This window comes from Tyto alba, unplaced genomic scaffold, assembly GCF_018691265.1.
Source record: "Tyto alba isolate M040663 unplaced genomic scaffold, T.alba_DEE_v4.0 Super-Scaffold_22, whole genome shotgun sequence".
In the NCBI taxonomy this organism is placed as follows: Eukaryota; Metazoa; Chordata; class Aves; order Strigiformes; family Tytonidae; genus Tyto; species Tyto alba.
The window spans coordinates 7,896,607-7,918,661 of NW_024881296.1; the positions used below are offsets into that span (position 1 = coordinate 7,896,607).

At 49.1% G+C, this 22,055-nt stretch overlaps 1 protein-coding gene across 4 annotated transcripts in view; it reads left to right on the top strand.

Annotated features, from left to right (window-relative positions):
• Positions 1 to 14,019, top strand: part of SLC35F3 (solute carrier family 35 member F3) — a 178,774-nt gene extending 164,755 nt beyond the window's left edge. For all 4 annotated transcript variants that reach the window (XM_042796159.1, XM_033009537.2, XM_033009552.2 and 1 more), the window contains 5 exons: positions 389 to 608; positions 6,694 to 6,819; positions 9,394 to 9,586; positions 11,088 to 11,177; positions 12,339 to 14,019. In XM_042796159.1, the coding sequence (XP_042652093.1) occupies positions 389 to 608; positions 6,694 to 6,819; positions 9,394 to 9,586; positions 11,088 to 11,177; positions 12,339 to 12,583 (874 nt within the window). In that variant the 3' untranslated portion in view covers positions 12,584 to 14,019. The remainder of the gene's footprint in view (positions 1 to 388; positions 609 to 6,693; positions 6,820 to 9,393; positions 9,587 to 11,087; positions 11,178 to 12,338) is intronic.
• The last annotated feature ends 8,036 nt before the right edge of the window (positions 14,020 to 22,055 follow it).

Below are 22,055 nucleotides of genomic sequence, written 5' to 3' on the forward strand. Positions count from 1 at the left end.
CGGGGAGCAACGGGCCTCGCTGCCAGCCCTGGCCCCTCAGCATCCCCGTGCCCACCGAGGTGAAAGGAGGAGGATGACCCCCACGCTGTTTCGAGACATCCTCTGTGAAGGCGCTCGTGGCAAAAGTGAGACTTCACCCCCTGGCTTCACCTCTCCCCTCACTCTTCCGTTGCTGTCCCTCCTGCGTTTGCAGCCCCCACGTGTTTGTACCCTCTGCAGGTGCTGGCTGTTGCACCAGATGCTGAAACTTGTTTTCCTTCTCCTCTTTAAGGTGTGTGCCCCTCTTTCCCCAAAGGAAAAGATGAGCAAGAAGGAAAAGAAACCCGTATATTTGCTGCAGACTGTCACTGGCTTGTGTAATAACACTGCCTTTCTCTCCTTGTTTTAGGGAGTGCTGTCGATTTTTTGGAGACAATGGCTTGACTTTGAAGGTGTTTTTTACCAAGGCAGCACCCTTTGGTGTTCTTTGGACACTCACAAACTACCTTTACTTACATGCAATAAAGAAAATAAACACTACGGATGTCTCCGTGTTGTTCTGCTGCAACAAAGCTTTTGTGTTCTTGCTTTCATGGATCGTTCTGAGGGACAGGTTCATGGGAGTGAGGGTAAGTGACTCCTTATCTCTGTCTCCCTTCTTCCCCCTTGCCCTTCTGCCTTTCCTTTTCCCCTTCTCTCTCACCGGCCGAGTTGAGCAGCACCCCACGCAGAAGGCTGAGCTGGCACAGAAATCCTTGCAGAGCAGGGACACATCCTTCCCAGCAGCGTGCCCAGGCATCCGTGAGCTCCCAGAGCCTCCATCTCCCCCAGCCTGGTGCCTTCAGAAAAGAGGTAACTTGCTCCAGAGCGTAGCACGAAGGATAGCTGCCATCTCCATGTTGCTGTGGACGTGTCAGCCTTTTCTGGCCCCTTCCAAGTGACTGTTGCCAGGCGGTGGCACCAGACCTAGTCGTTTCAAACGTACGGCACGTTCCTGCAAGCCCCGCAATGCGTTTCTGTTCCCAACCTGCGAATTTAATGGGGCCCTCGCTTTTCTATGCACGACAGCAGGCTTGCAGGGTGGCATGGTTATCCTCTGCACCCCTAACCAGTCAGCAGCAGCTGCGGGGAGGAGAGGAGAGCCGGGCTGCCCTCGCTCGCCGGCAGCCGGAGCGCGCGTGTGGGTCTGCTTTGCCGGTGGAGGATCGGGGTGACGCCGGCACCTGGGGGCTTGCATCTGGGCAGCAGCGGTGGGCACAGGGCCCGGCAGCACGTTGGGCAGCAAGGCAGCGGGGCCGCTCCCCTGGGGCTGCTCTCTCGGTGGCACCCCAAATGTTTGCTCATGCCCTTAGTCCTACACCCTGTGTGAACACCCATGCCACAGCAGCAACAGCGCTGCACGTTGGGGGGGGGGCGGGGGGGGGCGGTGGTTATTGGAAGCCCCAGTGGCTCCCTGCTGACCCTGCCGCCATTTGGGCAGCCCTCGGCATGGGGTGTCCTCTGGTATCGCCCCAGTATCCCACTGCCCCGGGGCCAAGGGGGCTCTGCCAGTGCCCACAGTAACCGCAAGGAAAAGGCACCAGTGGGCCCCTCCTGCCTCGCTGCACCAGCAGGCACTTATTGATATTAGCAGCAATAATGATAATAATACCTATTTTCCACCCACCATTTGAGGAGCTCTCTGCTCACACACCCGGGCTTAGAAGCTCTCCGTGCTCAGAAGAGGCTGTTATACCTCGCTGCACAGAGAAACGGAGAGTTAACTTTTTGGGAAGCACTTCTCTCCGGCAGGAGAACTTGGCCAGCCTTGAGGTGGTGGCAGCCAAGAGGCTGTAAAATGTACCCGCCAAAAGTCCAGCCTGCCCAGCTGGTGTCTGTGCTTGCCCACCCACCTGCCCAGGTAGCCATACCCTGAAAACAAATTAACTGGGGCTTTTTTATATAGAAGCAAGGGTATCCTGAAACGATCCTGGAAGCAGGGAAGTGTTGCTCTTATCCTAGCTGGATGTGCCGGCCATTTTGATAAAAGCATAGAAAAATAATGCGCATTTTTGTGTTCTTCAGCTGTCTTGTGGCACTGTCATCTGTAGTGCTGGTGGGATGCCAGGAGAAGAGGCGTGCGGAGGGCTGGCCGCGGCTCTCCTGCATGTGCAGCTTGTTCCTTGGCCTGCATGTGCCACCTCTCACCACTGGGTACAGCTGAGGCCTGGGGGGAAAGAAGCCCACCCCTGGGTAGGGATACTCCCAAGGGCACGCACACGCTGGAGCAGGGATACTTCTCGTGCTCTCCCGGGCGCACAGCCCTGCGCAGAGCGCCAGGGTGGTCAGGGGCTCTCCAGCAGCTTCCCAGCCAGGCTACGTCTTGTGCCACGGCAGGTGACAGGCACTGGGGGAATAGTCCTGCTCTGGATGCCCCTCTTCCCAAAGGAGCAGAAGGTGTGGAGGGAGCAGGGAAACAGACCCAAGTGGTGGTCTGGGCCATGACCAGTTGTCCTTTGTCTTACCGGGACTGCCTTGGGAAAGACTGACTCGCTCAAAACTCAGCAGCAATGAAGCAGAAACACAGAGCGGGGGCAGAGTGGTGGGGGCCATGGGATGCTCCTTCCACGCGTCCCAGCCCCTCACCGTGGTACCTGACAAGGGGTAGCAGGTTGGCGGGGGCTCCACGCCCAAGGAGGAGCATGGCCATCTCCCACCCTAGTGACAGGCCAGCAAGGGGCCTGGGCACAGGTGGAAGGGGCTCGCAGGAGGACTGAGCTATTTGCTCCTGGGCAGACGTGGCATCCTGACCTGTGGCAAAACGTGAGTGAGGAGGGACTGGCAGGGCCCGGGGCAGCACAGCAGTCCTGCCGCCCAGCCTCGTGTGGCACAGTGGGAGTGCTGGGGACACTCCTGTCTGCGGAGGGACTTCGCGTGAAGTCTCTTGGAGAGATGCATTTTCTTTCCCCTTTCCTCCCTTTTCTGTACAGCCTGTGTGAAAAACAATGGGCAGCAAGGGTGGTGCTGCCTGATATGCTGGGGGTAGCCTCATGATGAACCCCAAAACAAAGCCCTCCTCCTGGGACTGGCAACCAGGAGAGGGGACAGCTGCTGGGGTTTCTGCAGGAGGGACCTAGGGACTGCAAGCCAGCACACAGCACAGTCCCAAAGCTCGTGGTCCTTTGGGGCCACTCTGTGTCTGAGCTGCCGACCTTTTTAGAGGCACCCTTTGAGAGGGTGTTTGGCAGATGAGGCTGCAACGGGCACAGTGCCTTGCCCTGTGGCGAGCAGGAGCCCTCCCAGTCTCCATCCCCACGGCAGCGCAGGAAGATGGACAGTGCCACAGCAAAGCTCCGACCACACATTTGGGTGTCCCTGTTCACACCCACTGGAGGAGAGGCCAGGTGAGAAAGGCAGCAGCGCAGTGGGGTTGAAGCACATACAGGCATCCCACCTGGCCTTCAGAAGTGCAACTACTAGCTCTACAAACACTTAAACCACAACTTGGCTGGAATTTAAATGTAAGAGGAAGCTACAAAATCCCATCCTCGCCACTCAGGCACTTGTAAGTGCCTACGTCTCCTGTAATGAAATTGCACTTCTCCCCCTTTCCCTTCACTGTACCCAGAGCGCAGTGTGTCCAGCTGAGCTGTGAGCTGTCACACTGCTTTCGGAGAAGACACACATGTAATAAAGTTGTGGGTGCCTGAAGTGTCGCCGCTGCAAGCCCTGCAGTGCTGAGGCATTTACAAGGAACCGCAGGCTGGGAGCCATGGCGTGGTGCGGTGCAAGCAGCCTGTCACTGCTGCTGACGACGTGCTTGATAGATAGACTGAAAGGCTTCCAGAGAAAGCATATGTGACACGCCTGGCATGTCAACAGGCAAGGCCAAGATTCATCTGACACTCGTGACATGCTTGATAGAAGAGGCAAGGACTTTTGCCCCAGCAAAACTGTTTGCAGACTGAATTTATTGGCTTTGATCTTGGATTTCAGTGTTTTCCTCCATGATACAGTAAATAAAACGGCTCAGGATCCAAGAGAGCTGTGGCTTGCAAGTACCTCCTGTGTACGTGACGTATAGACAAGCACACCTGCCAGTGGGACTTGGAAATAAGTATACTATAAAATCCCAAATCTTAGTCTTCGTTTCCAACCAGGCAGAGACTCAGCCTCCGGGGAGACGCTCTGAAGTCAGTCAGCCCATGATGTTAAAAGCAAAACTGGATGCTTTTTATTCCGCAGTTCCTTACTGCACCCTCCAAGTTTCAACCGCAGGGAGGGCTCAGGCAGGCACGGGGGTACCGGGTGGCTGCGGCCTCCGGGTGAAGGCTGGACAAGCCCCACGCATCTCCGACGGGACACGGCCACGCCTGGTGCCGATGCTACAGGAAACGCTGCGTCACCCGCTCTTTGTCACCCGCTCTGTAGCACAGGTGATGTTGAAGAGCTGGAGTTGCCACCTTTCAGATAAGCCCGAGCCATGTTAGCTTGCAGCTCTACAAAGAGCCATACTGAGTCAGAGCAAAGGTGCATCTGCCCCAGGACCCTGGCTCCAGCAGCTGCCTGTAGTGGACACCTAGAAAACTCTGTCTAAACAGGAAAAGCCTACAATGATATTTTCTCATGAGACTTTCCAGCCTCCAGCAACTTGAGGATCAAGGACTTCCTGAGAGGGAAGCTGTGTTCCTATAGTTAATAGTTCTTGACAGACTTTTTTTTTTTCTTCCACGAGTTTATCCATGTAAACTTTTCACACGCACAGTCTGCAACAGCAAAGCTTTCCTTGGCTCAATTATATGTTGGGTGAACAGCAATCTCTTTTTCATTGGTCTGACCTGCCCCATGCTAGTCTCATTTAATGACCTTTTTTTTTGTGCCTCTGAAGCCACACAGAGTGTCTGAATTTTCATTGGACAAGCACCAGCACACTGACATGAGAGAACTGCTGAGGGCTCCTGAGCTCCTTCAGTCCTGCCTATCTGAAACAGCCCCATGTTGACAAAGAGCCATGCACCGGGGTGTTTTCTCTCCTTGCCTTAAAAAGAAGCTTGTCCAGGACTGTAGGGCCCAGTTACACCAGCGCCAAGCTTCGCTTTAGAAATGATGCCCCACCGCTGTGCACAGAGAGACCTGATCCCTACAGGGCTGCAAGCCACAGTGCTGTACCTGAACCTCTCCACACGTGCAGCGTGCACACCCAGCCTCTGCAGCTCACACCGGGCTCCGCTCTCATCAGGTCATAAATCAGCATCTTCAGAGCGTGTTGCCCCTTGGCTGGGCTGTGCAAGGGGCTCAGCATCTGGGGGAAACCCTGACCCTCCACAGCCTGCCAAAGCTGTGCTCATGCAGCATCTTGAATAGCAGTACAGCAATTTCCAGATTCAAGCCCCTTCTTGATGAGATTAGCAGCTGTCTTTTCCAGGCAGTGTCAGCTTCTGCTGGTTTGGACTTTCTCCTATCATTACACCACCCTGCCATTCTACAGCAACACCTTTGGAGAAATTGATCCCCTTCTGTTTGCAAAAACAGGGTGTTTTTAAGTTAGGGGAAATTGGAGGTGTTGATAATGCAGCAGGGATCTGCTAGGTGTTTGCCCATTGAAGCTTTATAGGTGCCACCTGGCACCAGCCCCAGCTTAACCCATGCAAGAGGCTGCTGGTGCTGCTGGGATGGGGACCTGCAGCTGGTAAAGGGGTCCCTCCCAGCCACAGCTTGCTCATCAGGCAGCAGCAGAGCCTGGGACACGGGCTTTCCCCCTGCACCTTCACAGCAGCCCCAGCACCTCTGGTGGTGAACAGGAAAGGTGAGAGGAGGCCTTGGATGTGTAGGCAGCCACAGCCTGTGGATGGGGCTTAAAACCCCGGTCTGGCCCCAGAAAGGGGAACAGCTGCCTGGCACTGACCCAGCTGTGGGTCAAAATAAAGTCATTTATCCCAATCATCTTAGAAGCATCACCATGACTGTGCAGCCAAAGGGGATGTGGTCTAAGCAGGGCATCCCTTGCACCACTGCAGACCCAGGAAGCACAGAGCATGGAGAAAGCCTTTTCACCCCAGAATTACCAACCAGGGAGGCTTGAAGCATCTGGCAGGACAGTCCCAGAGAAGCCAGGGGTCTCTTGCTGACCCTGCTGAGTCAGGGGTAGCTTGTCCCCTGCCTTCGTGAGCACTACCCCCCTTTGGTCAACCCCCCCTCAGGCACTGCTGTGGGCCTGGCTGGCTGACTAAACCTCCCTCTGCTCTCTGAAATGACACGTCTGAATTGGAAAGGAGTTGCATGAGTTTTATGCTCCTGTTTATTTCCAAAACCTTTTTCCTCCAAAACCTCCACAGGACTCAAGGCCTTTCCTGCAAGAACCGGGGAATTATTACTTGTGTATTATTGTCATGCACAGGCTGCAGGGACCCACTGGTGGAGAGGCTCAGTGACAGAGATGAAATGCCCACTGCAGCTCAGTGTGAGACGCTGGGCGCTGGGTCCAGCCTGCCGCACACCCCCCGAGGCAGCCGCTCCTCCGCAGCTCTGCCTGCAGCTTCTCTGCAGCCAGGGAAACGGCGAGGGGAGGCAGCGCAGGCCCTGCGGGCACCGACCTGGCCTTGCTACTGGTTTTCTACATAAGCAGATGATGCAGAAGTACTGCCCTCTCACTTAAAGCTACTCTCACGTTTCCCCATGTTGGGGGGTTGTCCACTAACACTTTCTTTCTTTCTTTCTTTCTTTGTCTCCAATCAGATCGTGGCTGCTATATTTGCTATTGCGGGGATAGTGATGATGACGTACGCTGATGGGTTTCACAGCCACTCCGTTATTGGGATAGCCCTGGTGGTGGGCTCTGCCTCAATGTCTGCTCTCTACAAGGTAAGCACACCCGGGTCTTCCCGCCTCCCCCCCGCCCGAAAGATGCCCGTCACCCCAGTCACTTGCTTTAACTGCTCCTGTCTTACTTGCAAACCTTCACGCAGTTCAGTGCCACGTGCCCTTCCTTGAAGGGCTCTGCCATAAACACTGACTCTGCAGCACTGCATTCAGGTATTCACTTGCTTTGATGTCTGCTCTCACTTAGCATAAAAACTCTTACCTCCTGGGAAAAGTCTTCTCCAGGGCCCACAGGAGGACTTACAGATGTCCCACCTTCTTGAAAAACGAGGCTGCTTTTCCATAGGTGCTGGATTTAATCACTCACTCTGGAAGCTCCTTGCAGAGATTTAGCTTCTTTTCCAAGTCCCTTTGTTACCTCCGCTTGCCAGTCCTCCTTCAGTGGCATACATAGCCTATGTTGGGCTTATGGTATTGCTTATCAGGGAAATAATCACGTGCTTAAAATCCAAAGCACATGCCTATGAATCGAGGTCACATCCTGACCAGCTGAACAAACTGTATTATGCGTAAGATGACATGCAGCCTTCTCCACTGGGCAGGGAGCCATTTCACTTAGCGAGAGACATGTATGTGCATTTGCCTCTGTGGTGCTCATGGTGCTCAGGCACAGTCCACAGAGATGAATAAGAACTTGTAGGGTACCGTTCACCCACCCTGGCTCGGACATGTAGACTAGGATGAGGTGTAGATGTCTCCATGTGGTCTAATGAATTACACGGTACCAGTCCTCCAACAAAAGTTGGTCAGGCAAGCCCTGCAGCCTTAACACAAGCAATCCAGGGAGACTTGCCAAACTGAGAAGCATCTGTCTGTGTCCCTCAGTGCTGTGCTGCAGTGCTTTCTGTTTACTTTTTCAGATCAGCATATGTCTTACATCAAGTTTCATACAGCTCTTTCCTCTAAAAGAGCATTTCCTTGCAAGACCAGCGACGTGGCCCTCCAGACCTGAGGGAGCACCATGGCTCTGGAGTCATCTGCAGGCAGGCAGGGCTATTCAAGGCTAGAACTCAGCTCTGCCCCCCTCTTCCATGGCACCACTGCTCCTCACAGGGACAGGGGTCTCAGGGCCGCTCCACCAGAGCCCGTGCACGGGGAGGTGATGGTGGCAGTGCCGGCAGGGTGTCACTCTGCAGTGTAGGGGACAGATGGAGCACGCGAGGACAGATGGAGCTGTGCAGTTTGTTCTGCAATGAATGCCACTCGGCTGCTGCCACTCTGTTCTTGCTTCCCGCAGTCTGGCTCGGTTTCCACGAGCTGTGTGTGCCGAAGGGGCCCGCAGATCTGCAAGCAGACCAGCTGCGCCTCGACCTGCCCTCCTACCCTGGGCACCCTCAGCCTGCCTGTGCTGGCTGCCCGCCGTGCCAGGGACAACACACCGTCCTTGGGTGGCAAATGAGGAGGAAGTGGCTCTGGGGACATTTTGCTCCGTTATGCAGAGCGGCAACGCAGGTGCCCTGGCCAGAGACGGCTGTGAGGCGGTGGGAGCGGGCAGCAGGCCCCTGAGCATGGCAGCCCTGCAGACTTGCCTGCGGGGCTCCGGGTGGGCGAAGGGAGGAGACAACTGGCACTGGCGAGGGGGGGGCCTGCCACCCCAGCACAAACCAGTAAGTTGGAGTCCGTCAGCCTTCCCGGTTTGCAGCCCCTGGCAGGGAAAAGCTGTACCCAGAGCCCACGGGATCCACTGGATCCTCTGCAGTTCCGTGCTGGGAAACTGATGCAGACCCCAGACCAAGCCCATCCATGGGTGCTTCCCGGCTGGGCCACCCACATCCCTCGTTCCCTCTCTCTTTATCCCTTCTCCCGCTGGCAAAACAAAGCTTTTAAATCCCTCCCTGCAGTCTCATTAGTCAGGCTGCAGCTGGGCTCTGGGCTGCAGGGCTGCTGCAGTGCTACCTGCCTTCTGGAGATGAGTTCCCAGGGGGAAACCGTGCGTCGGGAGGCAGGGACAGGGGTGCCCACTGGCAGGCCACAGTGCAGGGCGGGATGAGGCGGGAGGACAGCCAGGCAGCGTGGACTGTGCGTGCTCACCGCCACGGTGCTCCGCAGGCAGCAGCTCGAGGCCTGGACCAGTGATGTCTCATGCAGGGTGATTACACACGTTGCTTTCTCTCCTCCCCCTGCCCTACTCCACCAAGTCTTCTGTTTTTAATGTCAAATTTTTCTGGAGGTTTTGCTGAAGGGAGCATGCAGAAAAAAGACCAAAGGGTCTAGGCTAGGGTGAGTGACCTTCCCTTTTGGGAGGTACATGGCCAAAGGCGCCGAGTCCCCTTCTTGCATGGACTCATTTGGCAGCTGCCCCTGCCTGTGTTCCAGGGGGTGCCAGGAGGGAGAAGGCTGGAGCACATGAGGTGCTCCCCGCAGCTTCTCGAGCAGCCATCACAAGTATCTGGCAAGCATCACTGCACAGGTGCTGGCTGACACTGCTCAGCACCCAGCCCTTCGGCCCCAAGCCCTGGCCAGTGGGCCAGGATGCCAGGAGCCACTGGAGCCAGGACACCAGCCCTCCAGAGGAGCAGTGCAAGAGAGTTCAACTCGTGTGTTTTCCTCTTGTAGGTTTTATTCAAACTTCTTTTGGGCAGTGCTAAATTTGGAGAAGCTGCCTTATTCTTGTCTGTGTTAGCTGTCTTCAACGTCCTCTTCGTTACCTGTATTCCTGTCATCCTTTATTTTACCAAAGTGGAGTACTGGAGCTCTTTTGACATCGTTCCTTGGGGAAACCTCTGCGGATTTTCGATTCTCTTATTGAGTGAGTAGATGGGGGGATCTCACACAGCTCGGGGTGGAGGAGGGGGCCAGAAACTGGGTGCTAGTGGAAGCTGCAGAACTGTGACATACTGGAGCTGTTTTCCCTTCTTCTCAACCTAATTATTAGCTTGAGAAATCATGCAGAGGGCCAATTCAGGGCTCCGCTCCTGCTGTTATTACCAAGCCAAAATATCATGGCCATCATTAGAAGGTGCTGTGGTATTAAACTATAAAGCTTGTCCTAACTCTTATTCATGAAGTCTGCTTCACAGAGATGAGTGACACTTGCCCGGGCATTACCTTGGGCTCAGCAGCATCCCCCGAGCAAGCAGGTTCGGCCAGGCCAGTCAAGGCCAGCCTCCGGCACCATTGCTGACTTCAGTAATAGCTAATTGCTGTTCCTAAAGAGCAGGAAACTTCTGAAAATGTAGCACTGCATAGCGCTGATGATGGGAATTTGGTAGGTGGCACTCCTCTCTTCTGCTGCCACTGCTGTGCCACCAAGGGAACCCAGCCTGGGAGGGATGCCAAATCTAAGTGTTAATGATTCATGGTCATCAGAAATGTGATGCTGTTCCTTGTTAAACTAGGTGTGTTGAGTGTGCTGCCACAGTTGGTCCCTAAACTGGATGACAGCATCACATCTCCTAAAATGTTCCTTTCCTTTCTGCTAGAAATAGCCCTTCTCCATCCTTCTGTTAAGTCCCAGATCCTCCTGCCCTGAACAGTCACAACGCTTGGCTCCAGAAGTACCTCCCATTTACTTACCAGGGGACTCAGTGGGAGGTTTCTGTAAGCAAGTAGTGCAGAACTTGGCAAGCGACTGCTGGGGTATGCAATGTAGAGGTACTACTAGAAGACAGACAGAGCCCCAGCTCCTGACAAGTTCAGTATTGGCAACGCTCTCCTGACTTTGCTAAAGCTAATCACCTTAAAAGAAGGTGAATTTTGCCCAAGTGAATTATTAATTCCTCATGAGACGTTCCATGAACATGGAGTGACATGATAATCATTCAGTTGTAATGATATTATAATTTCATTGTACAAAATCGTATTTAGCAAGTTCCTGTTTAGAAGAGGGTTAGATTTAGAGCATCTTCCACCTGCTTTTCTACAAAAAATTGTATCCGGACAGAAACGGCTGTTTGGCTGAAATCTCCCAGATGAAAAGTGTTCAGTCTCTCAGCAGGGCAAAGGGGATCGGCACAGAGTGGGAATCGCTGCCCATTACACTGAGAGACAGGCGGTACCAAACCTCCCCCTGGTCCTGCCGCTGGACTCCAGCGGGATACAGCGTCCCCCAGAAACAGCAGTGCCTCAGGCAGACGGACAGACAGCAGACAGACATCTGGCCACAGACATCTTCTGGGAATAACAACAGAAGTTAATATGGCTTCTATTTGAACAACATACAGGGGGAGTACTAAAGCAAAAATGTTTCAAGTGACATTCCCTCTGCCTGGTTTCACTGTAGTAAAAGGTGTTTTTCTTTCATTCTTCAGCATTCAATATTCTACTAAATTTTGGGATTGCTATTACGTACCCCACCTTGATTTCTCTTGGAATTGTACTGAGTGTCCCAGTGAACGCGGGTAAGAATTTCTGCCTCTTACATCCTAATGAATACATTAAATCTGTGGCCTTTCAAATGCACAACGGGAAGAAAAGCAAATAGCTTTATTAAACTTGTTTTGCATCTTCTCACAAAGACTTACGGAGATGACACTGACTAAAAATGTATCCTTTATGTGTTAAATATGTATTGTATAATATTACATGAATATTCATAATCTCTAGAATTGCTTTTTAAATTACTGTCCAAAGAAGCCTGCATATTGAAAAACAAAGTAGATTTTAAGTCATCCGTCTCTGGGTTGGGATGAAAACCCATGGATGAAGTAGAAATCAATTCTTATTTCTTCAAGGCAGGCTTAACACTAAACTGAAACAAATAACATTACTTAAATTTTGGAGCAAGTATGTACTGATATTTCTGCTTGCCTGGGTAAATAACGTTGCCGGTGTTTATCAAGAGCACTGGACAATTCAATCTGGGGCACGGCCCGGTCCACCTCTCTGACAGTTTTCTGAAATTTAGCAAAAGCCACGAGACTGCAGAGCCTGAGAGGGGCGGGCAAGGCAGTGCAGAGGCAAGCCTGGCCCAAACCAGAGTCACACCTCTCCCAAACCAGGCTCCTAAAACCCAGCGTGCTGAACGGGTGCCGCGGTGCAGGCGGCCGTCCGAATGCTGGCGAATACAGTACGAATACGGGTGCCGCTGGCTGCCCCGGCAGGCTTTGGTCCCGAGCGGGGCGATGCCCACAGGAGTGTGTGCGCGGCTCAGAGAGTGCAGGGATTCTCACTCCGCGGGGCAAGGAGGAGAATTTGCACGAAGGAGCTGCTGTGCCGGGGAAGGGAAACGCCCCTTTCCCTGCGTACCCGGACCTCAGCCGGAGTGCCCGTGCTGCCGGCAAGCAAGGGAGAAGATGCTGCTGCAGACAACAACTGCAGCTCCAGGCAAGGTGCCCTTTTGCGGCCGGAGCCCACGGGCCAGCTCTGCCCTCTCTGAAGGGGGCCGTGCCCTGCTGTGTGCTAAACCAGCAGGACGGGGAATCTCCCTGCCACCATCGCCCCCACGGCCACGTTCTCCTGCCGCAGCCAGCCTTCAGAGCCGGGGAGGCGAGGGGGAGGGAAGGGGATGCAGCCCTAATGCTCTGTCCCACGTAATAACACCCGTTCAATGTCCCACACAGTTGTTGATCACTACACGAGTGAAATTGTCTTCAACAGTGTCCGAGTAATCGCCATCATCATTATTGGCCTGGGCTTCCTCCTGTTGCTCTTGCCAGAGGAATGGGACGTCTGGGTAATAAAGCTCCTCACACGTCTCAAAGTCCGGAAGAAGGAAGAAATCCCCGAAGGGAATGGAGACATTGCTTCAGGACTGCCTAACAAAAGCCGGAGAACTCGCCCCTCCATGTCATCCTTTGCTCATTAAATGCTCTTTTTACCAAAACTTTGTGGCTAACCTTATATATGATGATGCAAAGGTCTTTTCTTGGGAAGAAGCACACCTGTCCAACATGGTGTACATACCTGTACAGTTTTGATATGATCACCATCTAAGGCATCGAGTCTTGGCATGTCCAGTTTGCTTGTACTTTTTTCACATCAGACCTTTCACTTAAGTAGTACACTGAAAAAAACTGCAAACCAAGAACCTCTCTTCTCTTTTTAAATGAATGTAATATATAGTCAAAATATATTTGCATAGGTTATTTTAAAGAACGATTTTCATGAAAAGCAGGGCAGACATTTTGAACATTAGGTACTGAATGATGCATTGCACACTGTGATTTAAAAGAAACAAATGCTATGCTACATCACACGTTTATTTTTTGACCAGAGCTGTACTCTGAAAGTTTTCAAGGAACAAAAAGGGAATCTTTTTGGGGACGCAATGATGGGGGGAAGAGAGGAAGGAAGGAGGTTTGGAAATCACTCTATGTAGATGAGCGCATGTTGCGCTCCAACCAGGAGAATATTCAAGCGCTAAAAACGCTTGCACTAAAGCACTAGAGAGAAAGCAGTCTAGAGCCCAAATCTCCTTATTCTGCACATGACTGTAGTCCACGTTTAAAATCATGCAAGAGAAATCCAGTGCCTTCTATAGAACTCTTGTCTTTACCCACGCAGAACCAGGTCCCGCCGCGAGGCACTTGCAAGGGCAGGGCTCAGGCTTGCGGCCCCAGGGGACCCCAAATTCCCACCGACATCAGGACGTGCCCCCCCATACGTGCCATGGCTTCTGTGGGAACACGGGGCCCAGGGGACTGCAGGTTTGCGTGCAGGAGACCTGGTTCTCTTCTCACTTGCACAGGTTTTACCCCTGTGTGGAGCTGCGCTTGATTAACACCAGTGTGAGGAAGGGGAAGTCTTGGTCATGTGTGGGACAAGCCGACCGAAAATGATCAAAGGGGCTGGCAAGAGCGTGGTTGCTGATGTACAGTCTGAGAGCACGGACTAAGGGGGTGAATCACCAGTTGCTTTTACTCCGTAATTGTGAGTGTTAAGAGTTAAAAATGTAAGATATTTACATCAAATGTAACACTTTTTATGAAACTTGTAAGCACCAGGATGTTTACTTAAGCGATTTTGGTTCGCCATTAAATTTCTATCTGTGATAGACCACATGCTATGTAAAAAGGGGGGGGAGGGGAAAGGTTATAGTTTACTATTTTTGAAGTTTACATTGTTGCATACAAAATTAAAAGTGTTCTTTTGAACTGCTGCCATAGCCTAAGGGTCCCTGCTGCCACTGAGGTCCTCTTTGTCTCAGGCAGGGGTGGCACCCACTTCAAAACATTTTAGCAAATCAACTTCGGATTCCATTATCTGTTTGGCAAAGCTAAATAATAAAAGATTTTAAACTCAGCCTCGGTCAATGCTCTCTGTTTGCTTCTCTTGACTGCACCTTTATTCCAGTTTTACGGTGGGTAGTATTCGGCCAAAACAATCAGAAGGGAGAGACACGATCATCAAAGCAACCAAGACTACAGCTTGATACCAGTCTGTCCTCAACAGCAAAGTCTGCTCTAGACTTCCCAGACAAATCTGTCTGGAGAGCTGATGTTAGGAGTCAGTCTGAAAACACGTGGCCAGCAGAAGCAGAGCAAAGGAAAAGCTGACCTTCCTGTGAAACCACCGGCGAGCAGCCACACATGCATATGCTAACAGGCATTTAGGGGCTATGGATGGGACGTGAGTCTGTACATGAGTAATTAATTAGGTCCTAGTCCGGGCTGTAGGTTTGCCCCCTACATGTCTCTTCATGACCAAACAGACACTAAAGACTCACTAACAGAGATTACACACACACAGGCAAAAATCTGAGGCTGTGGGAAGCTGCTCACAACCACTGTCTCATTCAGTGTTACACACCTGAATTTTTAAATATATTTCTTTGGGAAGCAAGGGAGGGAAAGGCGCAGGACAGGAGCACAGGTACATCTCTAACAACTGATTTGAAGGACACATGGAGAGACTTGATCTCAAAACTCCCAGATTAAAGTTTACTCCATCATCTTCGAGCATATCATTTTGTCACCCTCAAAGTACCCCACAGCCCTCCCCAAGTCCCCTCTCTGAGGCAAGGCCACAGAGGAACGCACAACTGGTCCTTCCATTTTCCATAGTCCCAGTAAGTGGCATCTTCTGTTATCTCTGCACTCCATTTTACTCTATGTTTGATGCAGTCTGGTAAGTTTTCAGAAGGCTCTAAATGCCACTTTAAAAACTGCAACTAATGTGTGCTTATTACTAAAACAGCAGCAGATTTTTTAACATTCAGTATGGATTGTGGGGGAATTTACGCACCAGTATGGACAGCAGCATCAGTAAAACTCCATGTTTTACCAGATGCAACTGTCATTGCTGCTGTTGGCTCATCCTTCCTGACAACAGGCTAAACACACACAAGGGCTGGGATTTCAAACAGCACTTTATCACTATCTCTCTCCTGAGTGGGAGCTGCACAAACTAGATTTACCCATCTTAAGCAATTCTAAACTACACAGACAAATTAATCAGATGAAGTAACCTATATCTCTCCAGGCAACACCTTGCCCTAAGGATAAACACCTGACTTGACAGCAAGCAGCTGTTTAGTGAAACCTTCTAGACAGTGAAGCTTGGGATGTGAGTAGAACATGAAGAAAGCACCATGTTCGTATGGGTACGTGTGTGCATCTGTAAGTGCCAAAGCTCCACAGATCTGAAGCTGAGGAATGAAAGGAACTGGAGTTGTTGGCTCTCACCAGAAGGACCAGGCAGAGAGCAAACCCTTCTGAGAAGGCATGAGATGTAACCAGGACACCCCCCCAGGTGAAGGCAAGATTGAACCCTCCTGATCATGGACTGTTAAAGGACTCCCAGGACAAAATCAGTGCCTTGGGGATGAGGTCTGAGTTGTGGCAGGCTCCCCTGCCTTCCCTCACAGGCTGAAGCACTGGGTACAATCTCTGCAACACCCTGCAAGTCAGACCCACCGCTGGCCTGTGTGGACCCCACACAGCTCTGCAGGGCCGTACCTGCTCTGCAGAAAACAGCAACACAAGCCTGGATCCAGCATTTTTAGCCCACTCTTGGCCAACTCAAACCTCCACCTGAGGCAGAACTGCAGGTCCCTGCAGCATCAGGCCTTGCTGTCTGATGTCTTTGAAGCTGGTCTCCTCCATCACCACTGCGTGGCTCCTGCCCTCCTGGATTGGCAGCTTTCTGCCCCAGCTTAGTCCTCACAAAGTGCCTTGGCTCCTCCAGCAAAGGGAGGAACCAGTAGTAATCCAGTGGGCTTGTTGAAAAAAGTTGAAAAAAAATCTCAGGAAAGTAAATAGCACCATCAGACCCCACTGCAGCTGCCAGCTTTTGCTGCCACACAATACAGCAGTGAGGAACCCGAGAAAGGCACAGCAGTTCTCCCGCTCCCTTGCAGGCCTTTCTCCCTGGCCTGCTCTCTGTAGTTGTCTCCTGCTGCTACCTTTATCATAATTTTTTATTGCAGCTCTCCACAACGACTGCATGAGCCTTTCATCAGCTCATGAGTCAGAGCTGGGCTTATTTTAAAAAGTTTCTCCTGTTCTATCTAGGATGGTTTTATACATATCGGTAGTCTTCAGAAAATAGCTATGAGAGGCAGAAATCCAACCACAATACTCAACAGATGAACAGCCGACACTGAAACCAACATGTAGCTTAACTGTTCTGGGGGTTGAGAGTAGACTAGCAGGACATGTAGATCACCAAGTTCTGGGGCTGAATTAATGTCTCCTGTAAGCTTGGGGACAAGTCACTCACCCCCAGCTCTCCAGAGCGGTCTGCAACAAGGCTAGCGCAACACCGAGTTGGTCAGGATTAATACAGACAGTATCTCCAACCTATAGGGAAGGTAACATCACCAGGTCAATGCCATTTCTGTCCAAAAACCTTTCTGCTGCTGTGCCTGCAGGCCTGCAAACCCCCTGGGAAGTGAAGATTTCCCTGTGCAGTGAATACAGAAGACTGAATCGACTTGCTTAGCTCTGGATCATATTCCAAATAAACTCACAAATTTGCACAACAGAAACACATGTGAAACACCCCTCCTCTTCACCAAAAAGGACGTCATCGGTCTCCAGCACTTCAGAGGCCCTAGGAATAGCACCAGTCACCTGCCTGGGCTAGCTGGGCTCAGAAAGCAGGCTGGGACTGGGGGCTTCTTCAAAGAATGGGGAAAGAACAGAAGCCAGAAACAATGCAGCTGATGTGAAGCAGGAGCATAGAAGAGCTGCTAATGGACTTTGGGCCAGAAATGCCTTTTGGGAAACACTTTCCTGGGAGCGTGCCCACCTCCCCCTTGCTGCAACAGCACTTGAAAGAAATGGGTCTGAGCACATGCTGTAAAGTCATAAACTACAGGGAATTTGGTTCCATATCCCTGATTTGTACTGCAGAAAGGACGGAGTCTTTCAAGGCTTCCAAACCTGAGCTACTCCTTGGCAAAGGCCAATGCTGAGAAGCATCTTTCAAAGACCAGTTCTTGTGCAAGCTGGCTTTGCAGAAACTGCCGGTAGTAATGGATTTTGATGGACAAGTTTAATTAGCTCATCGCTATTAAAAGAGAAGCAATTAGATTTTCTTCTTTAGCTGGCATGTTCTAGGGCATTTCCATAATAACCTGCACCTTATCGAAAAGTCCGGAACATTAAAAAGGGAAATTAAAAAAAAAAAGCTGAAAGATCTTGAGAAAGCAAAAACAAAGTCAAATGAACAGATGCTCACCTACAGTCCAAAAATCTTCTAAGAGGAAATCACATTCCTAAGAACAGGACCAGTAGCTCAAACTAATGTTTCTGAAAATAACATGCCTCATATTTCTCTTTCTCCTGAAACTCTGTTAGAGGGATCTTTGTAGATGCACAAGATCATTCCAAAGAAGTTGGCAATGAGTATTTCTCCATGCATATTACAGACACACTAGGATGCAACCGACTCAGGTCTCATAATGAAGAGTGGAACTCATAAGGAGAGTTATAATTCTGGAAAAGACTTAAACAAGGGAGGTTGTGCAGCTCACATTGGTGGTGTATTTAAGAACCTGCTATATGCAATTTCTCTGCAGTGATCTGGAGACACTTCTCTAGTCCTACTGCTGAACTAAATGATCTCTTCAGAAGAAAACTCAAAAGAGTTTTCCAGCTCATTATCTCCAGCTCTAGATCCAGTCCACCTAACATCTCAAGACAGCCATCAATGCTTTGAATGGGAAAAACAGCAATCAACCCACGGAGCATCTTTCACCCACATGAATAGAATGGCAATAGATGTGCTTTAACCATAAACTGAGAATCTTTCTGATGAGTGACAACAGTAAATTTAGAGCCCCTCACCATGTGTTTTAGACTTTTTCACCATGTCCATTACCTCACGTCTACTAATGCTGAATGGCACCAGTTATTTTGCTGCCTGGTCACATGACAGTGAGATCCTCTCTCGGTTTTAGTTTTAATGCTCCTGATTCAGTAAAAAGGTAGATCAGTAAGTGGAGTTTTTTTCTGATCAATCACTTATGAGTACATACAAGAAGACAGGCCTCAGCACAGCTCCTTTGGTAATCTCTCTCCTTTTGAACAGCAGTAATTTATTCCTGCTGTTTCCTGCCGCACTAACCAGTCATTAGTACACCACAAAAACTTGATCCACCGTAGCTTCATTTCATTGGTAAGAAGCACCAGAAATCTAAGTGCAGTGCTTCATGTTCTCTCAAAAAAAGGGCCAAGACAAGTCTGTGGAAAGCCATCTGTCTTTCAGACTCCTTTTAACATGAAAGGACAAGGCCACTGAGAGACTGAGCCTTTTTTGCCTTTCCTTAGGTGAGGGCTGCCTGGGCTAACTTCTGCAGATTACTGACACCAAACTCCAGCTTCTGCACATCCCCACAACTGACCCAGATGCTTAAAAGAGTTACAAAAATCCTGAAAGCTGGATTCCAGTGAGGTCTGAGCAGCAGGATTTGTAAGGACTTATCAAATGTGAACTTCAGCTTGGATTTCGTGTCCTGCTGGCCAGGGGCATACATTAACGGGTCGGTGAACATAGCTTTGCTGTCTCCCAGCAATAGGTCTCACTGTCCCTCTGGCTTCTGAAGCTGCCGAGTCTTTACTGACTGTAGCCTAGTAAGCAGAGTAAGTTGCATAATAATACTCTCGTGATTTTTGGCCAATTATACATTTCAAATGCCTTCCTGACTTGTAAACAAAAATGCCTCTCTTTCATGGTGTGAATTTGGATTTGGTCAAAGGCATGGCACCTGCTAGCCTGGCTGCTAAGAAAATTGATATTGATCTTGGGAACAAATACTCACCATGTTTGAGAACAATCTTGCCTTTGTGCATGTGTAAGCAATCCCATCTGGTACAGTACACCTACGCTTTACAGACAATGTTTATAGTGAACATAAGGTGATCGCTGCAGCTGATGGATTATTAAATACAGTACCTGAATGCAAGCATGCAGCTGTTTTTTTTATAAAGAATTTTAGGACGTCTTTCAGTCTCAGAGAGAACAAGGAACCACTTCTTTGCTTTTAGTACATAACATGCCACAGAAATTTGAAGGCATCCAAATGACAATCAGAAGATGAGTTTTCTTCTTCCATTTATATAGTTTTGAAAATTGGAGTCTGCTTGTAGAACAGGCAGATTCCCAGTTTCCCATCTAGCTTTCTTGCCAAAAACGGAACATCCACACAGCTGCAAAGGAAGCCAGTGTCATCCTTGGTAGGCTTGGAGAACTGATAATCAGGAGCCAACAGAAGAGTAAGAATTAGTCAGCATTCCCACCTTACCATCTACTGCTTTTCACAAAACACTTATTTTTCTGTTTTCTTCCTTCCTAACAACTGAACAAAAATGGAATATCTGCATTAAAAACAAATGCCTATAATTGATGCAAATGACTTCATCACCTTAAAAGAATCCTAAACCTCCAGTTGTTGAGGGTTTTTTCTCATTGTAATCGGCACTCCTCTAGGCAGCCAGAGTGATTTTCAGACTGCGTCCCACAGAGTACTCCATTGATGTCCATCAGAGGTCACAAAGACAAGCAAGCCTTTCTTCAGCGGGCTTCAGATCACTAAGTAGAGGCCTGGAGAAGGTGAAAATCATTGTTCTGTCTATTCTTTCTCCTTCTGTCTCCATACCAACCCGCAGAGACAGCTTAGTCCTTCCTAGTCAAATGCCCTCCAGTGCTACCTGATGGACCCCCACACCCATCCCTCTGGTACGTGCAGAGTTGCCACAGTAAGCTGGGGTTGTCTCTGCGCCTGGCGGTCCCTCAGTGCCCCAAGCCCCACGCTTATGTTCATGTCACACTGGCACTCCCGAGTGCAGGGATGCTCATCACAACACCCAGCGAAGATTACAGCATTGTGAGGAAATCAAGGTAAGAGCCCCAACACACATTTAGTTGAAAAATAATATGGTAATGCACATTTCCTTAGGGATTCAGAAAACTGATTTGCTAAGGCCACCAAACAACAGCTAGTTTTCTTTCTCCTCATACACTCCTTGTTTATTCACACAAACCATTCAATGCAAAAATGCATTTCTGTCTCTTCCCTATCATAGTCCAGCAAACAATTTAAGTAATCTCTGTTAAAAGATTTTCAAAGAGGAGCAGAAAGAGGTGATTACGGTTTGCAGTTCATGGTGTTTCTTTGCTTAACTTCTTCCTTTTTTTTAATAACAATAACCAGGCACAATTAATCACTGTGATTATTTTCCTTCTTTTTGTTTATTTTCTTTCACCAGGCATAGAAAGAAACACTGTAAGACCAAAGGAGTCAGAGTTACATCCTTATTAGACATCTGAGAAGCAACAAAGAGAAAAAATATATGGTTCTCTTGCATTACATATTTTTTTTAAATTTTTATTAAAAAAAATACTTGGTGCTCAACAACAGAAGAGAATGTTCCAGGCTACTTCAGGTAAGATTTTGTTATTATTTCTAGCAAAATAAATAGTTGGACACAAGGCTATATTGCTTAAAGAACTCCGTTTACATTCAGTTTCCTGAAAATCTATTATGGATCAGGATCATAGATCAGGATCATATTTCAGAATCTTTCAATGCAACAAAACCAAGTGAGTTTTGCTCCCAGTATAAGCACAAAGCTAAATACAGCTAGGACTGCTTGCATTGTTAGTGCTAGGGACAGCTGTAACATGCTAATTGCTTCCAGGGTGAAAGGAGAAGTCATTACGGTTGCCAGTCCAGAATCTGCTGGGCAAATTTCAATTAAATATGGAGTAAGGCTGTAGGCAAGGAGTGATGTTAGCTGCAAGGCAAAGCACGCACAGTGCTGTATCCCAATTAGCAAGAGCAGGCACAAAAGAGTCTGAGAGCTGATCCACTGTATAAACTCCACATGATTCACTTTATGACATTGCTGGCAAGAGTTTCAGTGGGAGATGGGCATCTATTCTTTTAACATCTATCTCACTAACCGCTAAATGCAAATGTAATTCAGAGGCTCCAACTGTGGCAACCAGCACACCTAACAAATCTGTAATTTTTTCAGCCTCTCATCTTTCTAGAACATTTGCCTCTGCCTGGCTATTATAAATATCCCATTTATTACTTACTGGGCACATTTCCCAAAAGTAAAAGACTAAAGACAGATACTTAGAGTTGGCTAACTAACAACAAAAAAATCCACCTGCTTATGATAGAAGTTTAACCAAATGGAAATACTGCCATTTAAAAATGTATTAGATAAATCTTTTTTTTCTATTCATGTAGTTTCTAAAACCAGATCACTAGATTTCCATAATATCCATTACACAGAGTTATTTACAATTGTCTCCAGTGAGTATTTCTTGGGCTACAGGTCATTAAAAAATAAACTATTTATCACAAGTATCCCAGATGCGCTATTTGGGCTTTGTGATTAATTATATATAATCACATTATATATAATCACTCTGTTTTGTGAATGCAGTAACTGAACAACATTACACGCACCATAAATTTTTAAAACACAACTGGCATTTCCTATTATCACGTTTCAGTCTTAAGACTTAAATTTCCTGTTGAATATTTGTGCTTGTAAGCTTGTTTCTCAACAGCTTAAGCACAAAAGGGTCAGAAGTAAGCTGTAATATAAATTTACTTATATATTAATTCTTTTCAGAGAAAAACATAATTGAAATTCTACTTTTGTAGTGACTTGCTCTCACCTTAAAATCTCTGTTCTATTAGAAAAGAAATTACTGCATTTCTGTGTCTTCCCTATCATAGTCCAGCAAACAGAAGGTGGTTAAGCAAATAGGTGAGGAAGAGAACATGGGCTGCGTTACATACCATACAGTGTACAGCTGCAGTTATATTCACTTTGCTCCAAAAAATTATCCCTTCCAAGGGGTTGGTTTGGTGT